Here is a 21,696-nt window from a genome sequence, read left to right as displayed (position 1 = left end):
CCTCCCCAGCCTGCCTCCAGCACCTTGGAGTGTGTACTGACTAAGACACAGAACAGCTGAAAATGTGCTAAAACCAGTTCTGCCTCTTGAACTTGCCCTGTGAGTGGTGAGAAGGGTATTCCTTTGGGGAGATGAACAACTGGGGGATGGAAAGAGTGAATGAGAAGCAGGGGGGAAGAGCGAGGAATTGGGAATAGGAAAGGATCTCCCCATACCACTCTCCCAAAAGAATGGATGAGTCCTGGTCAGACTACTGAAAATTCCATTTTAATTGTAACTTGCCTTGTTATTTTATTGCTGTAAATGAACTGCAGGAGCAAATCACAATGGTAATGATTTCAGTTCCTTTTCTACTATATTTTCTTTTTTTCATTTTTTTTCAAAATTTGACTTTAAAAATAGGAGACCTAGACAAAATACTAATTGCATGACAATAATTAAGTTTCTAAAAACTTCCCAGAAGCTTTAATACTGAACACAATTAAATCAGCTGTCAGCCAGCAGCATTTAGAAGTCAAATAGAGACAGGAGTTTGGAATAACTCCAGGAAAGCTGCTCACTCTCCTCTCATACCCAGTAACGTATCCTCATGCTCTGTTAAAAGCCCATAACACTTAAAGCTTCTGCAGCATGCCTTGGAGGTTACTTCAAAATAATTTAAGTTAAAGAGTCTCATGAAGAGTTGCTCAGCCAAGTAACTCCCCTCTCCTATGTAATGATAATAATCCTTTTATATTTTCCAGCATTAGACACCACTGCTAATTGCAGTGTTGGCCAGCTGCTGAGGGGACAGAAACAATCCCTTCAGGAGGAAGATTCTGGGTAATTTTGTGCCTTTCAAATTATGACCAAAACTTTAAACTCTATTTGGAGACCAAAAGACCTCCAGCACAGACCAAAGCAATTGGTTTTGGTCATCAGAATCAATGTCCTACTCTATAAAAAACACTTGAGTAATTTTTCCGAGGTCTGATCACCAACTAAAGGTCCAACCACAAGATTTCCAATAGCAAAATGTATTTTGTCAATAAGAATGTAGCCAAGATGCAACTTTCACCAATAGTACCTATAAAATAAGGCTTCTAATTCTGTAAAAAGAACTGCTAAAGCAACACAAAATTGAGAGCACAACTCTTATTTTTTTTAAATCAATTACTGGAGATAGGGGGTTCTTAAAAATGCTGGCAGCTCTTCAGCAGTCTGGGCTTCAAGGAACTACACTTTAAATTAAAACAATTAGAGATCATTTTTTAAATAATGATAAAAGAGTCATTTACCTGAAAATGAAGACTGACACTAATAAAACAAAAAAAAAGAAGCTAACATGATTTAGGTGGGTAAAGAGCTGTGTGCTTCAAGCAATAAAGTGCATTCATCACTGCAGGTGAATTGAGGGCTGAGGTGCTTTAAAGGGATCATTTATAATTTAAATCACAGCACTATCCTTTCTCTCTCCAATGCAGAAGCAAAAATGACAAGCCTTAGCTATGGCACCAGTCCTGCAAACATTTAGACACTGAATTGTGTAAATAGCTGCAAAAGGATACAAGGATGTCTCACAGCAGTTAGATAAAGCCTGTGCTCCAATTTGCCAATAGATATGAACTAAAGCCCCAGGTATGTAACCCCAGGTATGTAACCAAGCTGTTAATCTTCTCTCTGTCTTTTGCTTTTGAATACCCTTTCTACAAGTAATTCAGGTTTAGTGAAGAGTAAGGCACACATTCCCTACTTAAAAATAAAATTATATTCTAAATTTGATATCTGGGGAACTTAGAGCTTGAATCTTCATATTGAAGTATCCAGTATATAAATATATGCATAAACATATACCAAATTGAGTTATAACTAGTAAATCAATTTTAGATGGAGGGATTTTTTGGTAATGCACCCCAAAATGTCACATAGTAGGGTCATCAGCTTCCCATGTTCCAGACGACAACAATCTACTGGTACAAAACCAAGTAGGATGTGTCTGTTTTCCTTGTGTGTGTTCTTGTCAAATCCACATGGTGCATTTATCACTGGAATTCCAAGAGAGTCAGTCTTCTATAACTTACTGTGCTTTAGGGATAGAAAAGAGCCAACCCCACAGTGTTTACTGAACTACTTCACACACTCATGATGCTTTTAAGATATAGTAAATTCCTCTGCCAACAACTGTATTCTGGAAATACAGCAATAAAAATATTTCCTCTCATTCTCCACACATGGTATTTTAAAAATTATATACAAACTCTTAAAATATCCTCTTAGCTCTTAGATTTGTAACAGATTGAAATAATACTGCTGAGAAGAATCAAATCCCTGTTTATAAAAGCCTACTTCAGTTTTTCTATTATTCTAGAAGGGCGAGCAGATATATTTAGCTGGGGCCTACAGGTAAAATTATTGCCTGTAATAAAACATTGGGTGTATTTTAGTGGAAACTGCATCAAATGTAAAAATATAAAAAGCATAAAACACACAGAACACACACCATAACACAGCAGCAAGTAATCAATAGATGCAACTGCAAAGCCAACATGTAGAAAGCGCAACACCACACATGGCTGCAGCTGATTTTTGCACCTGGATGTTACCATAATGGAAAGATCAGCAGATCAAAAGCATAGCAAATAATGGCATGGTGCATGCAATGGAAAGATTGGAAGAAGCAAGCCACTGCAGACAGACTTGTATGGTAGTTAATGTATGAAAAAGCTTACTTCATTTAGAAAGCTCACTAATTGGTCTACCGTTAAATAATCAGTTTTGTCTCCATTGCTGAAAAGAAATTTATTAGAGAATGTAAGTTTTTATACACGATGCTACAGTAGGTATGATTTACATGTTGACATTGTTGATACTTTTAAAACCACCTACTTTTCTACTTGAAAGTAGCTCTCTAATCTCAAAATGAACAGTCACAGAAAACATACTAACTGTCTATGCTTGGCACAGTACACCTCCCACAACATATCTTCCTATCACTTAACAAACATTACTCCATAAAACAACATGTAAGTCCTCCAGCTGCGAATAAATTAAGCGAAGAAACTATTCAGACTTCAAATTTTTTACTTAATTTAATTAGTTCACATACTGTGTTAATCACCTATAGGAGCCAGTTAAAAATTACAGTAGTTAGTAAAGCCAATGCAAAAAAAAAAAAAAAAAGAAAAAGTTCCAGATGCTTCCTTTAACTCACGTAAAAGTTGCTCTAAAATACAGAGTGAACTTTTACATTACAGTCTGATAGGGAAGGGTAAAACATAGACTGGAGTTTGTTCTAAAGTATTCCTGATGCTACTAGGATTCAAGGGTAGATCAGTTTTACAGTGTTCTGTCACTATCAGTTATGGACTAAAAATACAGGAAAATGTCATTTAAAGCAAGGTTTTATTAAATTTGAACTTACATCTTCTTAAAGAGGTCCTCTATGTCAGTTCGGGGACATATCTTTTGGGTGAGCTCATAAAATTTCTCGTAAGTAAAAGCTGCAGGCTCAATTTCATCATTCTGCAATGAAATGCAAAGGTACATTTATCCAGACAAGAGAGCTTATGTGCTCTTTTCCCAAGAGAGTATCTTATATCAGAAAAAAGCAACTGAGAATTGATTTAGCTCTTTACCAAGTATAAATTTACCTGGCTTCTTTTGCATTCTCTCAAACTAGTTCTAAATTCATCTTTATCACAGATCTGTTTGATGTGCTTGTGTTCTAACCTCATAGCAACATTAATTCTACATAAACACAGAGCTGGAAAAGAATCTGGTATTCTTCTGAAGCTTGAAAAAAACCCCCAAACCCCCAAAAGTTCAAGCCATCACCTCTCTGGGGCTGCTGGCAGGGGCTCCCACTGTGTGTGGGACAGAGCTGGAGAGCAGCTCTCCAAAGGAGGGGAGCAAAGAGCAGGAAGAGCCCAAGAAATTCAGCCAAAAATGTATTACATGCATTTTTTGTGCTTATATATTTTGCATAAATGAACAAAAGGTAGTTTGTGACAGAAAAGAAAGGAAGCCTCCTCTAAGAGGTTTATGGACCTCTGTGTCATACAGATTTAATTACATTTTGGCTCTAGTAAACAACCTCCAGTGATTAGTAAGTAACACACAATAGACATGCTTTTTGTGATGCAAATGACTTCGATTACAACTAGAAATGTGAATGAGTCATCAATTTATTAGTATACAAAAAGAGTTATTCAAAACCACTAAATACCTTTCCGCTGGGAAGACCTAATTCCTTAAGTGCCTGAAAGATCACTTTTTCTGTTTTACCTGATGCAAAGGTTCTGGTTATGCTAAAACAAAAAACAGTGGAGAGAAAAAAAAACAACAGAGAAATGTTAGTCACTTTTTAAACAATCAGTTCTCTCTGTCTTGCTTTTACTGCCAACAATTTCCTCTGGCTTCAATTGATGAATGTAAGCAGCTTCCAAGTAATAGTGCACTTGAAGAAGTGCTCTAAGCTCCACAGAGCAGCACTGCTCTGCCTGCAAGCCAGCCATTAGAAAACATATCAAAATAATGAACTGCAAACAGAACAAAAGGGGCTTTTTTCCCAATACGCTGGGATACAGAGCCATGCAAAGCATTCCTGTGTTTGCTCTTTTAAGCTGTGCACTGAGATAAATTTCTGTTTAGAAAACAGTGGATTCTCCAAGCAAGGAGACTCGTGTCTCCAGCCATTCCCCGCTGCGGTGATTTCCCTTCCATTCCAGGCACTAGCCTGTGTCTCCCAGGTCACCCATAAGGCAGGATTGAGCCATTGCCAGTGGCCTTCCTTCCCCTCTCCTTTTCAAGCAGTTGCTGCCATCAAGAGACTCCCAGCCACCTGCCAAATCCCATTCCCTGCTGTAGTGCTCACTCCTCCCTCTGGATGCTCCCTCACCTCACAGCCACTGAGGATATCCTGTCCTAGTCAATACTGCACACAAATCCTTTAGGCAGGTCTCAGTTCCAATGGAATATTTCCACCAAACTGATGAGCATCCTGCTACTTCCCAAAGCATGATTTCACCATGCATACGACTGACAAACTGGTTTCACTTGGAATGAGATAAATCCCACAAAAATGTAGCTATTTGGTATGATTCATATGGAAGTGCTCTGTTTCTGTTTCCATCTGAGATGAGTTTGAATAAGCTCTGACTGTGGAAAGGGGGATCCAAACTTGACAGCTCTCCTGCCTTCTGCTTAGAGTTTGAGCTAAAATGGTATCTCCTGCACCCCCTTGATTTTGTTGTTTCAGCCTGGAGAGAAGTCTGTATCCAATCTACATTTCTAACAAAAGCTGTACATTGGGAAACACTCTATGGCTGCTGATAAGAATGTGTAGCTCTTTATCATCAAATGAGACAAACATTTGCCGAGACTCTCAGTTAATCTATGCATAATAAATAATTTCACACGACAAGAGATGTGAAACAAATTGTTGCTGCTATTTGTTGCCACAGCAATTCATGGTTGTTTTACTCTCCAAAACACTCTAAACTGCCTATTTCATACTAATAAAATTAAGACCAGGAACTGAAATATCTAAATGATAAAAAAATATTTTAACAAATCTTAGCCATTTTTCTTTTCTTCCTGGGTCCTTACAGCAATTAGAGATCAATGTCCCTATTTAGACATCTAAGTTAGCTGTTTGATTTTCTAAAGCCGATAAGTAACAAGATATTTTCACTAAAATATAGACTGAGTTTAACTTCAGGCACTTGTTTCTTAAAAAAAATTCTCAGGCATCTATTTTTCTGATAATTCTAAACCACAGAGTAATGCTAGCTCTACAATTTACAACCTATTTCCAGCCCTATAAATTTCTATGTCTGTTGTAATGAATCGGGCTTCAATAATAAATGTCCTGTAAAACATGTAATATTGGTGTAAGTAATTAATCAGATATGTGCCAAGATTCCATGGCTGCAGGGAACTTATTTTTGATGCCAAATGAATTCTTTTATTTCACAAAAGCTGACAGCAAACATAGCAGTAATTTGTAATGAGAGCAGCAGTGTGGAGATTTCATGAATCAAAAAAGATTGTAAAAATACAGTGTGACACCTTCATTGTGCTAAGGCTATTGCAAATAAAACTGCCTTTCCCTCTTTTCTATCAGAAGAGACTTCATCCTAGCAGATTTACATTCACCTTGACACCCACAGGTGGTTTACTTCTCATGTTCCACCTACAGTGGCTTGGGGCTTACGGTAACACGCCAGTGTAGTTCTTCATAAATATTTAAAATACTTCCCAGCTCTGGAAGAGTGGGATATGACTCCACAGTGCTGATTGATGGATTAAAGGACTCTGTTACTTCAGACCTTCACCACTTTGTAACCATTACCTCAAAAATCAAGCCAACACCAACTGTGGAAATCCATCTTCCACCACAGTTCCAACGAATTTATCAGCTTGGCTTGACCTGGAAGTACCCCTGCCTACACTGTACAAGAAATTATCTAACTTTGACTTCCAAGCAACACTGAAGTACTGAAACAGATTTCTTCTAGACACTCTGGAGTAATTGATATGAAACACACTTACAAAAAAGTCTACTTTAAAATTAACTTATTTAAACTACTGCAAAACAGATTTAAGCTTCATTTGTCACAGTTTATCTTTTTTCTTTTTTTACTATATGTTTTCACAGTTAAAACCTGAAGTTGCTTAAATCCTTTTAAATGTAGTTACACAAAGGGGGAGGCATAGATTGAGCAAAGCTAATTCTAAACAGGCTCTTGATGAGCAGGTGCAACTCACTCATACAGAAATTCCATTTTCTGCCAGCAGAAAGCTGCAGAAACCAAGTAGATTTTTTTTCTTAACAAACGCTGACCTATTACAGCAGTGTTAAAATTGGAAAATACAAAATATCATACAAATGCCAAATCTTTTCAAGATCTGTAAATGTAATTCAAGATTCAGACTGCTAAAATTTATTAAAGCCCAAAAGGCAAAACTGCTACTCTCCTAAGGTTTTCACGCTGCTAACTGCCAGAATTTCTTCTCTCCCAAACACAGTATATCGATTGCAACAGATATATGCCCCAGAATACTCTAACATCCAAAAGTAGCTTGAGAAAAATCTTTGTGACTTTGCAACCCCCAGCTGTGCATATTAATGGTATTTACCACCAACAGCCCAAGGAGTTTCACCTTCTCAAGGCTCATCATTCCCTGTGGGGAATGTGTTCGTTGGAAAATTTGTTTCAAACTTGGGAAGAAATGCAAGGTGCTCTGATTTTCCAGGTGAAATCTGATTCCCACTCTTTTCCAATGCAGGCATGCAGAGCAGATAGATTTTTTTTCTTTCCCACATTCCCATTCGTCTTCTCACTGACACCTCTCCTAGTCCCTTCAGTGGGTGACACAGTGCTTCCCACGTTTTTTTCCAGAAATTTGCCACATTTTACCCACACCAACATAGCACATTCCCTGAAGCATCCAGATGTAAAGGAGATTCAGCTTCATGGAATAGTAGACCCCCTACGAATTTATAAGCAGCCTAATTTTGCAATAAATTAACCTGTTGAAGACTGATTTATGTTAACCTGTAAATAGTGCAAATTCAAATTTAAAGATTTAATACACTGGACCTAGTGAGCTGGACTTTTTAAGCAGCAGACAGGCTTGTCTGCATACACAAATCAGTGTGCTGGAGCACAACAGAGAGAATTTATGCCTCACTAAATGCAATATAAAATATTTAAAGGCAGAAACAGTTTCAGACAAGCTAGCACACTATAAATTCCTACTGCAAAATGGGGTTCTGTGTTTAAACACAGGCATAAAGCTGTAAAGTCCTGAAAATTGATTTGTCCCTATGGTATTGTTCCCTCATCGTTACCCTCCAGCTGATATTCCTCATGGGACTTCTGCACAGGAGGTGCTTCACGGCAGCTGAGTTTGAGAAATGAGCAGGGACTTAGCCGTGTGAGAACTGGAAGATGAATACACTGAAGCAGCCGTAACACTGCCAAGGTGTCATCTGAGTCATGAAACTAAAGAAACCTGGAAAGCAGCACGGAAGGCCCTTTGTCTTTTTGCAGGTTCTACAGACGCAAAATCCTCTTTTCCTCCCTTAAAAAAAAAAGTTGTGTGAGGCTTGTCTTACAAAGTCCTCCTTCTTGCTCCCTTCCACAACTTTGTAATTATGAAAAATCAGTATGCCCCAAAAATCTGGTTTTCGTGTACTTCATGAAGAGAAAGGCAGCTCAATGCATGAGCAAGAATTAATTTCTAGAGCAGCAGGAGGGAGTGTTATTGCCTAGCCAGAGAGGTCTGAAAATCAGCAACTTGTAATAGTTAATAGCTGCACAGAAAGAAAGATCTTGTTCTAGCTTTGCTCTTACTGACAAGTAACCCAACAATTCATTTACCATGTGGTCAAAACCAAATATTATCCTGGAGGTTCTTATAAAAGCAGAAGTATTTTTGGCAGACTCATATATGTCTCTTTTACAAGGAACTGAAGTTTAAAAGTACCTTTTCGTCCTCGACTTAACCGGCCTGCAAGCTTTTATGGTTCTTTTTTAAAAGTATTTTATCAAATTTTACAACTGAAAAACCCATCCCAGGGTTTGAGGAGTGTTACGCTGAGAAATCTGATGCCCTCAGCCCTAAGTGACTTTGAAAACTGTTACAAGAACTCCTATCTTCATTACAATGGACTGCAAAAACAAAACAAATATCAATAGGCTGATGAGAAGTCCTGCCTAGCTTACCAAGGAGATCAGATAAGTATATCTAGCTCTGTACTTACACTTACATACGTATTAGTAATAAAATTGATATTATATTCCATTATTAAGCCACAGAATTCTATTTAAATTATAGAACTAGTAACTGAAAAAAACTGGAGCTCCCCAGCTGTGCTTACCTCCGAACTGGAATTTTCCCATTTGTGTTTGTCAGAAAGGCCAGCTTCATCCAGCTGAAATTAGGAATGCAATATTTTTAAAATACTATTTCTTAAAATGGGGATCTAGATACTTATGTTTAACTTATTACCATGTCTGCAAATTGAATACAAGCAAATAGTTGTTCTGTAATAAAAACATTTTTCTGTAACCTTTTAGTGCTTGAGGCAGAGCAGTTCTTTAACTGTAAAGACAAAAAGCAGTCTAAGAAAATCAGTACAGCAATTAACACTAGTGTGAAGATAAGAAAGTCTCATGGCGTTTCACTTGCATATACATCAAGGAAAGAACAAACCAGCCAATAATTAAAACATACACTACAATAAATCAAATGAACAGTTATAAATTCTCCAGTAATTTCTCCTGGACAGGTGCCAGATATAGCCTGGAGACATCTTTGGTCTCAATAAAAGACAAACTCGTAACTCATTTAACACCATTTTCTTTATGACACTGTTTTGTAAATGTCAAACTATGAAAAACAATTGGGTTTTCTCTTTCAATTCCAATGAGGAAATTACAAGGACAAAAAAATAAAGGAGAAAGGGGAGGAAAGAAAGTAACTTACTGTTTCTTGAGACATGTCATTGGACTGACATTGTTAGCTCTAAAGTTATGTATGATGGATCCAAGCCCTTCTACCCATTGCTGAAAAACACAAAAACACCAAATTAGGAAAAATGAAGAGCGAAGAAGTAGGAGAGTTTGTCTTGGGGAAGGCTCCTCCTTGCAGCTGTAGATAATGTTAATAACCTGTGCTTAGGGAAAAAAACTTCACAGCCCATACCATGGAAAAATCCAGCCACATTTTATCCCTTTTACCCATTTCTATTTCATCCTCCACTAAATCAAGGGACTGTGCTTTCCATTCTTCCAAATGCTACAGGTAGTGTCAGCAGTGTTAATAAATCAGTTTATTGCCAGCCAAGGCAAGTGGTCCATTGACTGATTCATTCAGCCCTCTATTTACAGCCCTGTATGAACATTTGTCTCCCTATTGGCGGGGGGCAATATTATCTATTTCTGAGCCCCATTATCCAATGTGTGATGACATATTTAGCTGGTCCAGTTTAGAAAAGGAATGAAATAAAATATTAATAAGCTGGAGTAAACCACAGTTAATATGGAGACACAACAATCACTCAGTAACACCAACCTCACCTAACACCCTGTTAAATATTCAAGTCCTGCTTATTTTCTTGTTTGCATCCTTCAAATGCACAATATTCCAAATAATCACTGGGATGACTTCTGGCCAACAGCAGCATTACAGCAATTATTAATGTAATTCCTCTTTTAGGGATCTATTTTTCTGCTGGAGCCTGCACCCAGACTTTGCAGAACTGCAGAGAAGCAGCTTAAGGCTTAGGCCCTAACATGAACACTCATTGATTTCAGCAAGAATCCTGGCAGGAGAAAGCCATGGGAAGAGGAAAAAATGACAGTGCTACAAGCCAAGTTCGATTTCAATTATGCCATTGTAACACGAGGATTACTCAACAGATAATTTACACTGGTGGAACCGAGATGAGATTTGATCCACTGCTAAACATTAACCTTATGAATAAAGGAGCTTTTTGCTTCTAGCCAAATGCTGTGCATGCAGCTTGAGCTGACTTGGGCAGGATCCAGAATCTGACACTTATAAATTGATGCAGATGAGTGTATTTTTCTTTACATGAATGAGTGCTGTACATCTGCAATACAGATGAAAAAAATCATGATTTATATTGGAGGAACACTAACATCTTTGGGAAATGGCATATTGTAAACTGCAGGCAGCAAATCCCTATGGGCTAAAACAAAGTCTAAGGTGTCAATTCAACAGACAAACAACACACTTAAGGAGACCGTTCTACTCATGAAATACTAAATCTGTTTTCCTTCAGGAAAAGTCGCCACTTATTAAGATAAGCATAATATTTAAGTGTTCTTTTTTAAGTCATCTTTTAAATAAATACTGCGTAAAATATACATTCAAATAGATCAAGTGTCTATCTGACAGTCAATTGAAAAATAGAACTCTAACCTATCAGTAAAGGTAGTATTTAGGGTTTTCTTAGGTGTATTTTTGGGCTTGAAAACAACCCCCCAGTAAGAGTCTGCCCTCCCATCTCTCTTTTTCCAACTGCATGAGTAAGACAACTTTGTAGTCATAGGATGAAGGAACTGCCTAGGAAGATAAAGAAACAAGGTTCAAGGGGCAAGATAATATTATTTATTAGAACTGATATAACTAGAAGCCACTGACAGATTTAGGAAACAGTTATCTTTTCCTACAAATCACCTCAGATGATAAAGGAATGGTGCTTGTGATAATTCCAGGGTAAATGCCTGAACAAATCTTACGTATACTTCAATTTCCTAGAACTGTTGAAATTCAAGTATCATCAACTACCTACAATTGGGGGTTTGTGGTTTGTTTGGGTTTGGGTTTTTTGGCTTTATTTTGGTCTTTGGGGGGTTGTTTGTTTGGATTTTTGTTTGGTTGATTTTGGTTGTTGCTGTTTATATCAATAAAATGTAACATTTCTGGTGCATTAATACTGTCACAGCTATGCAAACACTTGTCCTCACATTGTCTGCATTGGTCTGTAGCCCCTTCAAAACTCCTCAACCTTCCAACACGGACCCAACCATTCAATGGCAGAGTCACAGCAAACAAAAAACCCTGCAAAATTAAATTTTATACCAAAGGCATGTTGTGAATAAGCTGCACTCTTTGTCCCATGTTTTTTTTCTGCCCCAAACGACCACAGATGCAGTACTGACAATATCACCAACTGGAACTAAACACCTACAGATCCATTCTGATTTCAAGGCAATGGATTACACATACACCAGATATAACAAGTGCTAACATTTAAAAGTAAGGTTAGCCAGCATTCAGCTCTGGCGTTACTTCTTCACATCTAGAAAAGCTGCCAAAAAGGAACACTGCTATTAAAAAAAAAAGAAAAAAAGAAAAAAAAGAAGAGAGAGAAATCAATACACGAAGCACTTCCCAAGTGATTTTTTTGCAGGAGTTGTCTTGATGGTTCCCACTTTAGAAGCCTCCCTAACCTTTTTTCAGTGTTAATGCCCTTCCCTGACAGAGATGCCAAATCAGGATTTGCACTCCCTTGGAGTAAAAGAGCACAAACCTCCAGCCAAACACAGACAAGCCACAATAGCATCACATCTCTGTTGGCAGCAAGCAAAGGAAGGACCCAAGAGCTTCTGTCCAGCTCTGAATCATCTTTACATTGCCGTGATGTGCCCTGGGCAAGACGTGGCAGCTTCAGAGACATGTCTGCCCATCTGTTCCACACCCCAGTGCAGCAGTTGGCTGCCCTCCAGTCTGGGGCTCAAGCAGGTTCTGCAGTGTTTCATCAGATGCTGGCCATGGTTATCAGCTGGCCCCACATTAACCAGGAATGCAACAAAAAACCAAATTCAACAACACATTCAACACAGACTTTTTGTCCCTCTGAGCCAGCATAGTCTCCAATTAACTGCTGCCTTCATACCTGCTTTTCAGGCACTGTGATGCAACGCACAGATATTCACAAAATTCAATGTCAAGCTGGCAATATATTGCTTTCCTGACAACAAACCATTCCCAGATTTAATGTCTGATGACCTTGCAGGAGGGATGAAAGACGGGCTCAGGTTTTTCTCAGCTAACACACAGAAGAATATAGCAGCAGCCTTGCTTATATCCTGTAAAATCACTCCTTATTCCACAGATGAAGCTGATATATCTGTAAATCTCTGTAAGTAACAGGGATAAAGACCCTCAGCTCTCTTATTTCATGTCCAGCATTTTCAAATCACTACATCTGCAAAGAAGGAAAATCCTGTAGCAAGATGAATTCTAAAATGAGGTGGATAGGAAACATTTTGGTCTCAGAGAAAAATGTTTTTGATAGAAATCAGGGTATATTGGATTCTTCCTGATGCCACTGCTGAATATTTTCCAATTTTCAATATGGTTCAGTACCTTTCATATATCAAGGTAACTCCTGAATGGCTCCCTATATACAAATATTATTCCAGATTCGTAGAGGGATTTGGGCCCTGCTATCTAATCCTAGAAAATCAACAGTCATGAAAAGAAACAAAAATAAACACCAGTGCACCTTAAGCTCAGACCCTTAGGCTGACACAAGAGGCCAAAATCTACACTGCAGGCTGGAATAAGCACTGTGTTGTTTTTTTCAGACAAGATCAAACACTGTCAAACATTTCTAGAAGGAGAAGGGGCAAGAAAAATCAATCAAAGAAGCACTCTCTTAGCTTCTGCTGGAGGACTCAAATGCTTCTGAGGCACTTAGTGACCTGTGTTAGCTGAGGTTCACAGATGAAACATGGGCAGCAATGGCAGGGTGCACAAATAAGTTTGGCCTTTCAGCTCTATTTTAGCCATCAACCTTTCATTTAGGCAGGGTTAAAAAGGACAAGAATTATGAAAAGTTAAAAATCACCGTAGCCTACAGCTCATGAAATTCATGACAAGGTCATGCATGGCTTATTGACCGATGGGGTCAGTATTACCCAGACCTCCTGAGATTTTACATTCCCTTCTCCTGTGCAGTGTCTGGGGAGCTGCACTCCACTTGTTCCAGGCAGTGGGAAAGCCCAGGAGGCAAGGAGGCATTGCCCTCTGATTTTGGTGTTCAGTGACTGGCACTGGCTGTCAAGGGCTCCATAGCTCGAAGGCTCAGAATCCCACAGAGAATAGTGGGCTATCCCACCTCTTCCCAAGACAGCTGAGGGCTGGCAGGAATCCCTGGCACTTGCCCTCAGCCAGCAGATGTCCCTCTTCTCTCAATGCAGACATCTCAAAACTCATCTCTGCTCCACGAAAATCACCCTTCCTCTCACTCCAGGAAGCCAAAGCAAGGAGACCTGAGGAGTGACAGTGACAAACCTCTTCTCTACCTGACCAGCTGCAGCGCTGATTTTTGCAGGCTGTCACTGTGAAGACACTGGCACAAAGATGAAAGGGATCCTTCTGACTTTCAAGCATTCCATCAGGAAAGCTGAGGTAACACACTCCCTACTGGGAGCTGCCCGATGTGTCCAGACTGCTACCACACTTCAGTGAAGCTTCCTACCCTCGAATGGTTTTTCCAGCGTTGGAGGGGCCTGCTCTGAAAGGAGCTGCAAGAATCACTTTGCCCGGTTTTGTATGCAAACTAGGAGAAACACAGTCGAGATTTACACAGGGAAATCCACCTCATGGCTATGGAGAACCAGGGCTAAAGCTGTACATTGACTGATAATTCCAGAGTGGCATAGCCAAGAATGTACATGAAAAGGCACAAAAGCATATGCAAAGAACCAATAGTTAATTGCAGGCTGGGATATGAAGATTTCTCTAGAGAACATGGCATTATTTACTTGGCACAGGTAAGCTGTAGTTATATATTTAAGGCAGTCATGATATAGAAATGTTTATCACATGGGCCATAAGACATAAGCCATATATTTCCACAGTGGGACACAGGAACAGCAGGAGGCTCCCAGAGATCAGTTCAACAGTGTTTTGCAGGTTTCTTGGAGAGTTTTGCTTCGAAACATCAAAAAACCCCGAAGTTACTTGGAAACAGAACTTTTCTGTATTATGTTTGTGGAATGTTCCCATGGGAATCTTCTGCTACTTTCTATTTGCCCTCTTAATAATACAATTTGGGCAACTATTTATTAGCTTTCAGGGGAAAAAACATCAGGGTCAATCAAGCCAGGCTGGATGGGTAACCTGGTCCGGTGGATGGTGCCCCTGCCCATGGCAGGGGATGTCAGAACTGGATGGTCTTAGAGGTCCCTTCCAACCCAAACCATTCTATGATTCTATGAAACTGAAATTTTCTCTAAGTCAAAAAGAGCCACAGAGTAAAAAGCACCAACAAAAATCATCAGCCGAAGTGCTTCATCTTACCGAAACCATTTAAAACAAACTGAAAAAAAAAAATTAATTTCTTATTCCAACTGAGAAGCTGGGAAGTTTAAGAATGTCAAAATGAAATGTTTTCAACTGCAGTTGTCTTTCATACCATGAATATTGCTAGCTGTATGATAAAACCTGCATTTACCTTTATGTTGTTTGTCAGCATATGAGTAATTAAGCATTTTAGCACATTTTGTTCATTCTGGTGCCTCACAGGTTAAGCCATCAATGTGTGAATCACTGTCTTAGTAACAGACCTGTAGAAAACATCTATTTTCTATCAAATTCAGCTAGAAGTGTAAAACCAGTGTAAAAGGCTGCTCCTCTCCCCTTCCCAGCCTGTCTCTCCTGTGGCTGTTCCCATCTCAGACCTACTGCCAGAGGAATGCACCAGCACTTCCCAAAGCCAGGTTATCTTAAACACTGTTAGGAGCTTTGCCTCTAAGCATGAGCTTAACACCATGGCTCTTCCTTGCATAGAATTAGGAGTGCTCACATGAACTCCTCTGCCGGCACGACAGTACTTTCAAGCAGAAGGGCAAAATCTATCAATTGAAGAGATGGTCCTTTGCAACAAAACAGCTGGAACTGGGAAAGAACAACCACCAGGGCAAATTTACCCCTGAAATGCACTACTATTAAGTAATGTTAAACAAGCTAACTTTGGTTCATCTTTTAAGTTAAACTCCTTAATGCATTGCCAGAGTGGATGAGCAAAGAAGACAAGAAGTCCAGATTTTGGGTCACTGAAGTACAACAGCTTTATTGGACTAATGCCAGCTTTGGATAGGCAGCCCATGTGCCAAGGGCTAAGGCCTCACTACATCTCTTCTGCCCCAAGGAAAATCACCCCAAAATACTCACTGGCCTTTTCAAATATCCTAGATTGAGGAAAACAGATTATCCAAATACTAGGGCACAGAAAGTCCATCTGTGAAGTAAAAAAACCCCACATACATAGTCTCTCATCTCTAGTATGTGTGTGTGTGTCTCTTAATTTTAGCTCAGGATAATTTATATAACCTGATTTGATCAGGATTTCAAACATCAGGTTTTAAATTCTACCTTTTACTGTCACTCTCTACTACCACAGTGGAGCTGCTTTAGGAGTGGACCACGACAGCTGCTTGCAATCAGAGACAAGAGTACATCCTATTTTTGTGGCTCTCTTAAGAGTGGAAATGAAAACCAATTTCTCAGCTGAAAACACCAATAAAATTTTAGTAGATAGAATGTAAATACCACAGTTGGAGCTTGGAGACAAGTGGAGAGATAATAAACACACTCTTGTTGTTGGAAAAGCTGTACTTGGAGCTCAGCAATGTCTTGGCCAGACCTGCTGAGCACACAGGGCTGCCCCAGGGCAGAGGTGAGGACAGAGGACATTGGCCAGCCTAGGGTGGGCCTGGAGGGGAGAGCTCAGCACTGCCCACACCTGCTACAGCTGGGGCACCCCAGGACTGCCCCACTCTGCCACCCTGGGCCAGGTACCCAGCAGAACATGCTTCCCCCACTGCTACCACTCCTTGCATGGATAGGCTGAAGATGGCAGGAATTTCCACCAATTTTCTTTGTCATGGTTGCTCAGTCCCATTGTAACCCAGCCTTCAGTAAGTAACACTCTTTCTTTTCCAATTGTAAATTATCACCTACCAAAGAAGAACCTTTCTGGTCAGAAAGGTTCTGAGCTTTTGTGTTTGCATCTGCCACTCAATTTCCTCATTTTAAAGTATCCCATTCAGGTGCAGACCGGTCCTGACCTTGGTTTATCCGAGGAAGGGATAGAGAAATGCTCTGCTCCTCACAACAACAGAGGGGAACAGCAGAAATCACAGGTTTCTTTCACCTGTCTTGCAACCCTCACACATATCTGGGCTGCTTAAGCTGCAGCCATTGCCTCTTCTACAAACTCTTGCCTCTGTCATTTTAAAATAGGGGCTTATATCTGAACATATTTGATTAAACCAAGGCCTACTTTAAACTGCATTTAGCAGCTGCACAGCTACTTCATGCCATGCAAAGGCCTGTTCCTTCTAGAGGAGATTTACTGTATCCAGTGAAAGATATTTCCACCTGAACAAAACAAGGAGAATCAAGCAGGAGCAGCTCTGTGTGCAGATAACTCCTAGAAAATTCTATTTTAGCAAGAAGTACAGTAGCAAGTTGATGTATTTACCATATACCAAAGGTCAACACAGTACAGGCCAAATTCCCCAGCGAAGGCACTTAGAAAGCTCTACATTGATTTTTTGGCCTGATCTGCTTTATGCTCTCCCTCACGCCTCAAACATATCATATCAGATGAGGTGGATCATCATTGCTGACAGCTCTGGATATATATTTTGGTGGAAAGGCTCCCAAATGCAGGACTTTCACATCCACGGGCCTCTCAGCGCCTGCCCACTGCAGCATGACACACCATTTCTGTAAGGCTTGGCTGTTAATGAGCAGTAGATCTTTTCGACAGCATAATTAGCTCATCTCTTGTGACAGTCTGTGTAATGGGCCAACATTCTCACAAACCAATTAGTCTAATACAGGTTATTGAGATCTAAGGTGGCTGAGAAACTTAACTGCAGCTCTTCTCACAATAAATCAGAGACATTGCTGGATTAAGTATAAAATGTATGCTGCCAACATCTCCTTTGCTTTGCTTCTTTTTCCAAATGCTTTCAAAACATAACTCTGACACATTATTTCCCTTAAAGCCTGCTGAAAATACACACAGTAAAATCAATTTAGTGTACCCATCTAAGTTATAAAAGTATTTCTCCTATAAAGGAGTTTACTCAGCATTGCCAGCATTTCCGAAGGTAAGGATCCAAAGCGATGAAAAATAAACCAGGTCTGCCAAGGGATTTAGTGATTGAGTGTTGCATTCAGCAAACAGTTTTAAAGGAGAGGATTCAGTAGGTGTGTGATACCGATCACTGTTTAATATTTATCTCACAGGCAAAACAGATTTAATCCTAAACACTCTAAATACATAGAATCAGAAAAGAAAAGCAAAGAGTGTGTATTTTTCAAACCCCATGAATGTCTGGACCTCAGCTAGCAGCGTACTATTAGCACTCTGCTCAGGTTTCTCAGAGCAGTTTACAGCTGAGTACCAGGGCAGGTGGAGCACAGAATTCACATGTGAACTACAATCTCAAGCTCTCAGGAAAGATGACGTGTAAAAAAGCACCATTGTGTTCTTCAGACTGTTCCATGTCAACGGGAAACAGAAAAGAACCTGGATACACTGGCATCCCTGTAACTGTAGAGAATTTTCTTTCCTGCTTTTGTCTTCTAAAATAACATGAACCACACAGTACAATTAGGTTATCGCTGAACAGAATTTTGAAGGGCTGAACTCCACCCACCGGGAAAATGGAAGTAATTGCACTTCCCTTCAGCATCCCTGTTACAGACCCACTGCACCATTACCACCTTGTCTGCTGAACCACACAGAGACACGGAAGAGCTCAAGGAATGCTCTGCCCTATGTGAGGTCTCTGTGTCTAGTTTTGATAAATCACTGCATGCACAGGCTGATAAAATCACTGTTTCCTCTCACCATGGCACACAGACGTTATAGAATGCTCCACATGGATGTTTGCTGTCCTCTGGAAGGGTGAGGCAGCAGACACTAAGCCAGGTTATTTCAGTCAGCCAAGCAAGGCAGACTTAGGGAAAACAATTGAGCACTGCTGATGAGCTCTTCTTTTAACTCCCACACATTGTTTAATTGTGAAATACCTTGGCTATTTCTGTGTTTTCCGCTACCATGAAAGTGAAGCTGATGTTCACCAGATCCGTGCCACTGCAAACGCACACTATCCGTCCTTCCAACTCATTTTCTGATTTTCCAACAGCCTCGAGTGCAGTTAGTATTTTGGGATCCTGTGAAACAGAATAGATAACTTGTTACATTTGCAACACTTCCGTTAAGCAATGCACTACGGTAAAAATGCACTTTCACTTCCATGTACATTTACACCTTTAAACCTTTACCAGTCATCTTAAATGAGTACTTTCATGTAGAATTACTGTGTGCAAACCTGAAAAAACAACATATTCTAAAAGTTAGGAACATTGTGAGAACTCATATTTTCATCACAAAAAAGAAAAATTAATCCCTGCAGGGACTGGAAACACAGGAATAGTACTAATCTCTAAGTTAATTATTCCAATCTAGTTAAGTTCATAGCTCCTGAGAGTCATGATCTCTGTGACTTCTTGGCTGTTTCTTAGCGACGTCTCACACAAGCTGTTGTCTGTGCTGCTGGAGATTTAATGGGCATATTTTTTCAAAGACAGAGGTGAATCTGAAGCACATTGGTGTGGCTGTCAGCACATGGAGAATGGGGGTGTCTGCACCACCCACACCTTCTCTATGGGGCAGAGATCTCAGTCTGCGGATTCTCAAGACAATTTCTCAGAGATAGTTACCTACGGTCAACACAAAACCACTTAGCAGGTGAAATTGAAAGCCCAGAGTTAACAAAGACCCTTCTAATCTGAAGGCCTGGAGGAGAGGGGGTGCCATAAATCACTGCAGAAAATCCTACATATTTCTCCTGAAGAATACCACTGAGCATATTTCCAAAGTTTTGGGGTTCTCCAGAACTCCTAGCTGGAACTTCTGTTGATACTCTTCAAAATGGCAGATTGTGACCTGCTGCCCTCTCTGACCACCTAACTGCATAAAGAGGGATGCAAACAAAACTTTTTCCATTTTATGTCAATGGAGCAAAAAGATAAAATAAATTCAAACAGACAGGAACAACATTTGGAAAATGAAACATTTTTTTCCCACATCCCTGAAACAAGTATCACATTACACTGTTACAAGATAATTAAAAACTCCTTAATGTCTGTACTCTTAATGACTGCAGTTCAGTTTCCTGAATCCTGTACTACATCAGAAAAAACAGATGACTGAACCTTCTCACTGCAATCACAATAAATCAAAATTTAAAATTTTAGGCTATGATGGCAAAATAAAAGCCATGTTACTGGTATTATCTAAAGAAATTAATGTCCTCCTGAATTTCACCTTCAGTTTAAATAATCTTTGTTTAAATAAGGAGTGTAAAGTTCCTATAAAATACCTTTGGTACAGCTCCAAAACGAACACTGTTGATCAGGGAGCATTCTAATACCTGTCCCTCCTAAAATGACAAAAAGGGTACAAGTTCAAAGGTCAGTTGAGATATGGCTCCATTGGGAATTTCATAAAAATTAAGCAGTGAATCTTATTTGCAAGCACTGTTAATAAACACAAAACAGTATATTTCCCTTTAATATCAGTTAATTCCCTCTTAAATGCTTCACTTCTGTCAATTCTAAAATAATAGGATGAAGGCTTGTTTTGTAAATTAACTATCACAGTATTTTAGATTTTTAAAAACTAACCAGAATATAAATCAAGGGCAATAATATATCATATACATTCCTGACATAATTGTAATATACCTTTCCTTCACTTTTCCAGCTCAGAAAAAAACCAAATTCATCCACTTGGAAGAGACAGTTGCTTTCAAAGACAAAAGATTCCTATAGAAAAGAAAATACAGACCATTATTTTAGTCAGTTTGACAAACATAATTTATCATTCAAAAATAAAGAATTGTTACATTTCTTCCCAACTATCTTCCTGCAGAATTCTCTATTCCCAAACAAACAGAAACAAGGGAGGTAGGCTTATAAAAAGGAAATAATTTTTAATGATTTGTCTTATTGGTGATGCTTGAGACACTGGAATGCACTTAATTAGTATTTTCCTACCTTGTTGCAACTATGAAGATGTTTTATTTAATAAAAGCAGTAATTCTTACCTAATAAAAATCTCAATGAAACAGAACTTCAAAAAAAATTATTGAAAGTTAAACACAGTAAGGTGAAAAATATATAATTTGCTACCATCAGCATCAAATGGCCACATTTCCTTTTAACATTCAGAATTTGGGAAGCACTTTTCTGTTGGACCATGGCAGTGCACATGCTGTGAGTGCTCTGCAGCCAGAATATCTGACAAGAAGAGCTTGAACGATATCGATTCGTAGAAGAAATCACAAGAGAATGGCATTCCAAAGAGACTACGCAAGGCAAAAAATCAGATTAGCTGAATTTAAAAAGAAGTTTCCTCCACACACCTCCAGCCTCAATTAGAGCATCATAAATTAAGCTAAAATGCAGGAAAACAGTGTGCAGAATCAATCAGTTCTCAAAGAAAAAAAGGGATCCAGAACTTCCTGACTTCCTTAATTGAGAACTGAGGAGCATTTGTGAGAAGAGTCCTCTGTGAGGAAACAAAGCAAACTCCCAACAGAGCCACAGAAAATCTGGAATCAACTGCAGCCACTCTTGAAACAGCAGAGGATCACAGGATGGACAAGCAACCTTTTGCTCCACAGAGGGCAAGCAGGACCCCGTTTTGTGGGGTTTTTGGGGCAGCAAATTCAGCTGCAAGGAGCCAGACCTCGGTGCCACCTCGTCACCCCACGTGTGCCCAGAACTGGGGAGTCTCACGGAGGCGCCTGCTGAGAGCAGAACAAACGATGCCTCTCTGAGATTGTCCACCGAGAGTGTCTGAAATCACACCGAGTATTATCTGAGCACTTCAAGCTCTCTCCTGTATCTGCCCATTCTCTGTTTCTCAGCGCAGTGCAAGAGAACAAACACAGGCCATGCCCCCTCACAGGCTGTTTCTGGAGCAGCATTTGCTGAAGAAAAATAAAGCTTTTCTGAACCGCCTTTCTAAGGAATTCCATGTCCACCAGTATCTGCTTTATTTATCTGGCCACAGATCTGGAAATAGAGGGTAAACCAGCTATCCCTATCTTGGCAGGCCTTGTGATAAAAAGTACCTTT

General features: G+C 39.5%; 1 protein-coding gene across 13 annotated transcripts in view; it reads right to left on the bottom strand.

Annotated features, from left to right (window-relative positions):
• The window catches only part of PLCB4 (phospholipase C beta 4), a 185,525-nt gene that overhangs the window by 60,840 nt on the left and 102,989 nt on the right, over positions 1-21,696 (bottom strand). For all 13 annotated transcript variants that reach the window (XM_085053980.1, XM_085053984.1, XM_085053977.1 and 10 more), the window contains 8 exons: positions 20,299-20,379; positions 19,935-19,994; positions 18,580-18,723; positions 9,475-9,554; positions 8,867-8,920; positions 4,205-4,286; positions 3,401-3,501; positions 2,709-2,766 (listed from right to left, as the gene is read on the bottom strand). In XM_085053980.1, the coding sequence (XP_084910106.1) occupies positions 2,709-2,766; positions 3,401-3,501; positions 4,205-4,286; positions 8,867-8,920; positions 9,475-9,554; positions 18,580-18,723; positions 19,935-19,994; positions 20,299-20,379 (660 nt within the window). The remainder of the gene's footprint in view (positions 1-2,708; positions 2,767-3,400; positions 3,502-4,204; positions 4,287-8,866; positions 8,921-9,474; positions 9,555-18,579; positions 18,724-19,934; positions 19,995-20,298; positions 20,380-21,696) is intronic.

This window comes from Lichenostomus cassidix, chromosome 3, assembly GCF_008360975.1.
Source record: "Lichenostomus cassidix isolate B80296 chromosome 3, HeHo_3.0, whole genome shotgun sequence".
NCBI classification, from domain to species: domain Eukaryota; kingdom Metazoa; phylum Chordata; class Aves; order Passeriformes; family Meliphagidae; genus Lichenostomus; species Lichenostomus cassidix.
Note: the sequence above shows the minus strand (reverse complement) of the source record. Positions and strands in the feature narration are given on the sequence as shown.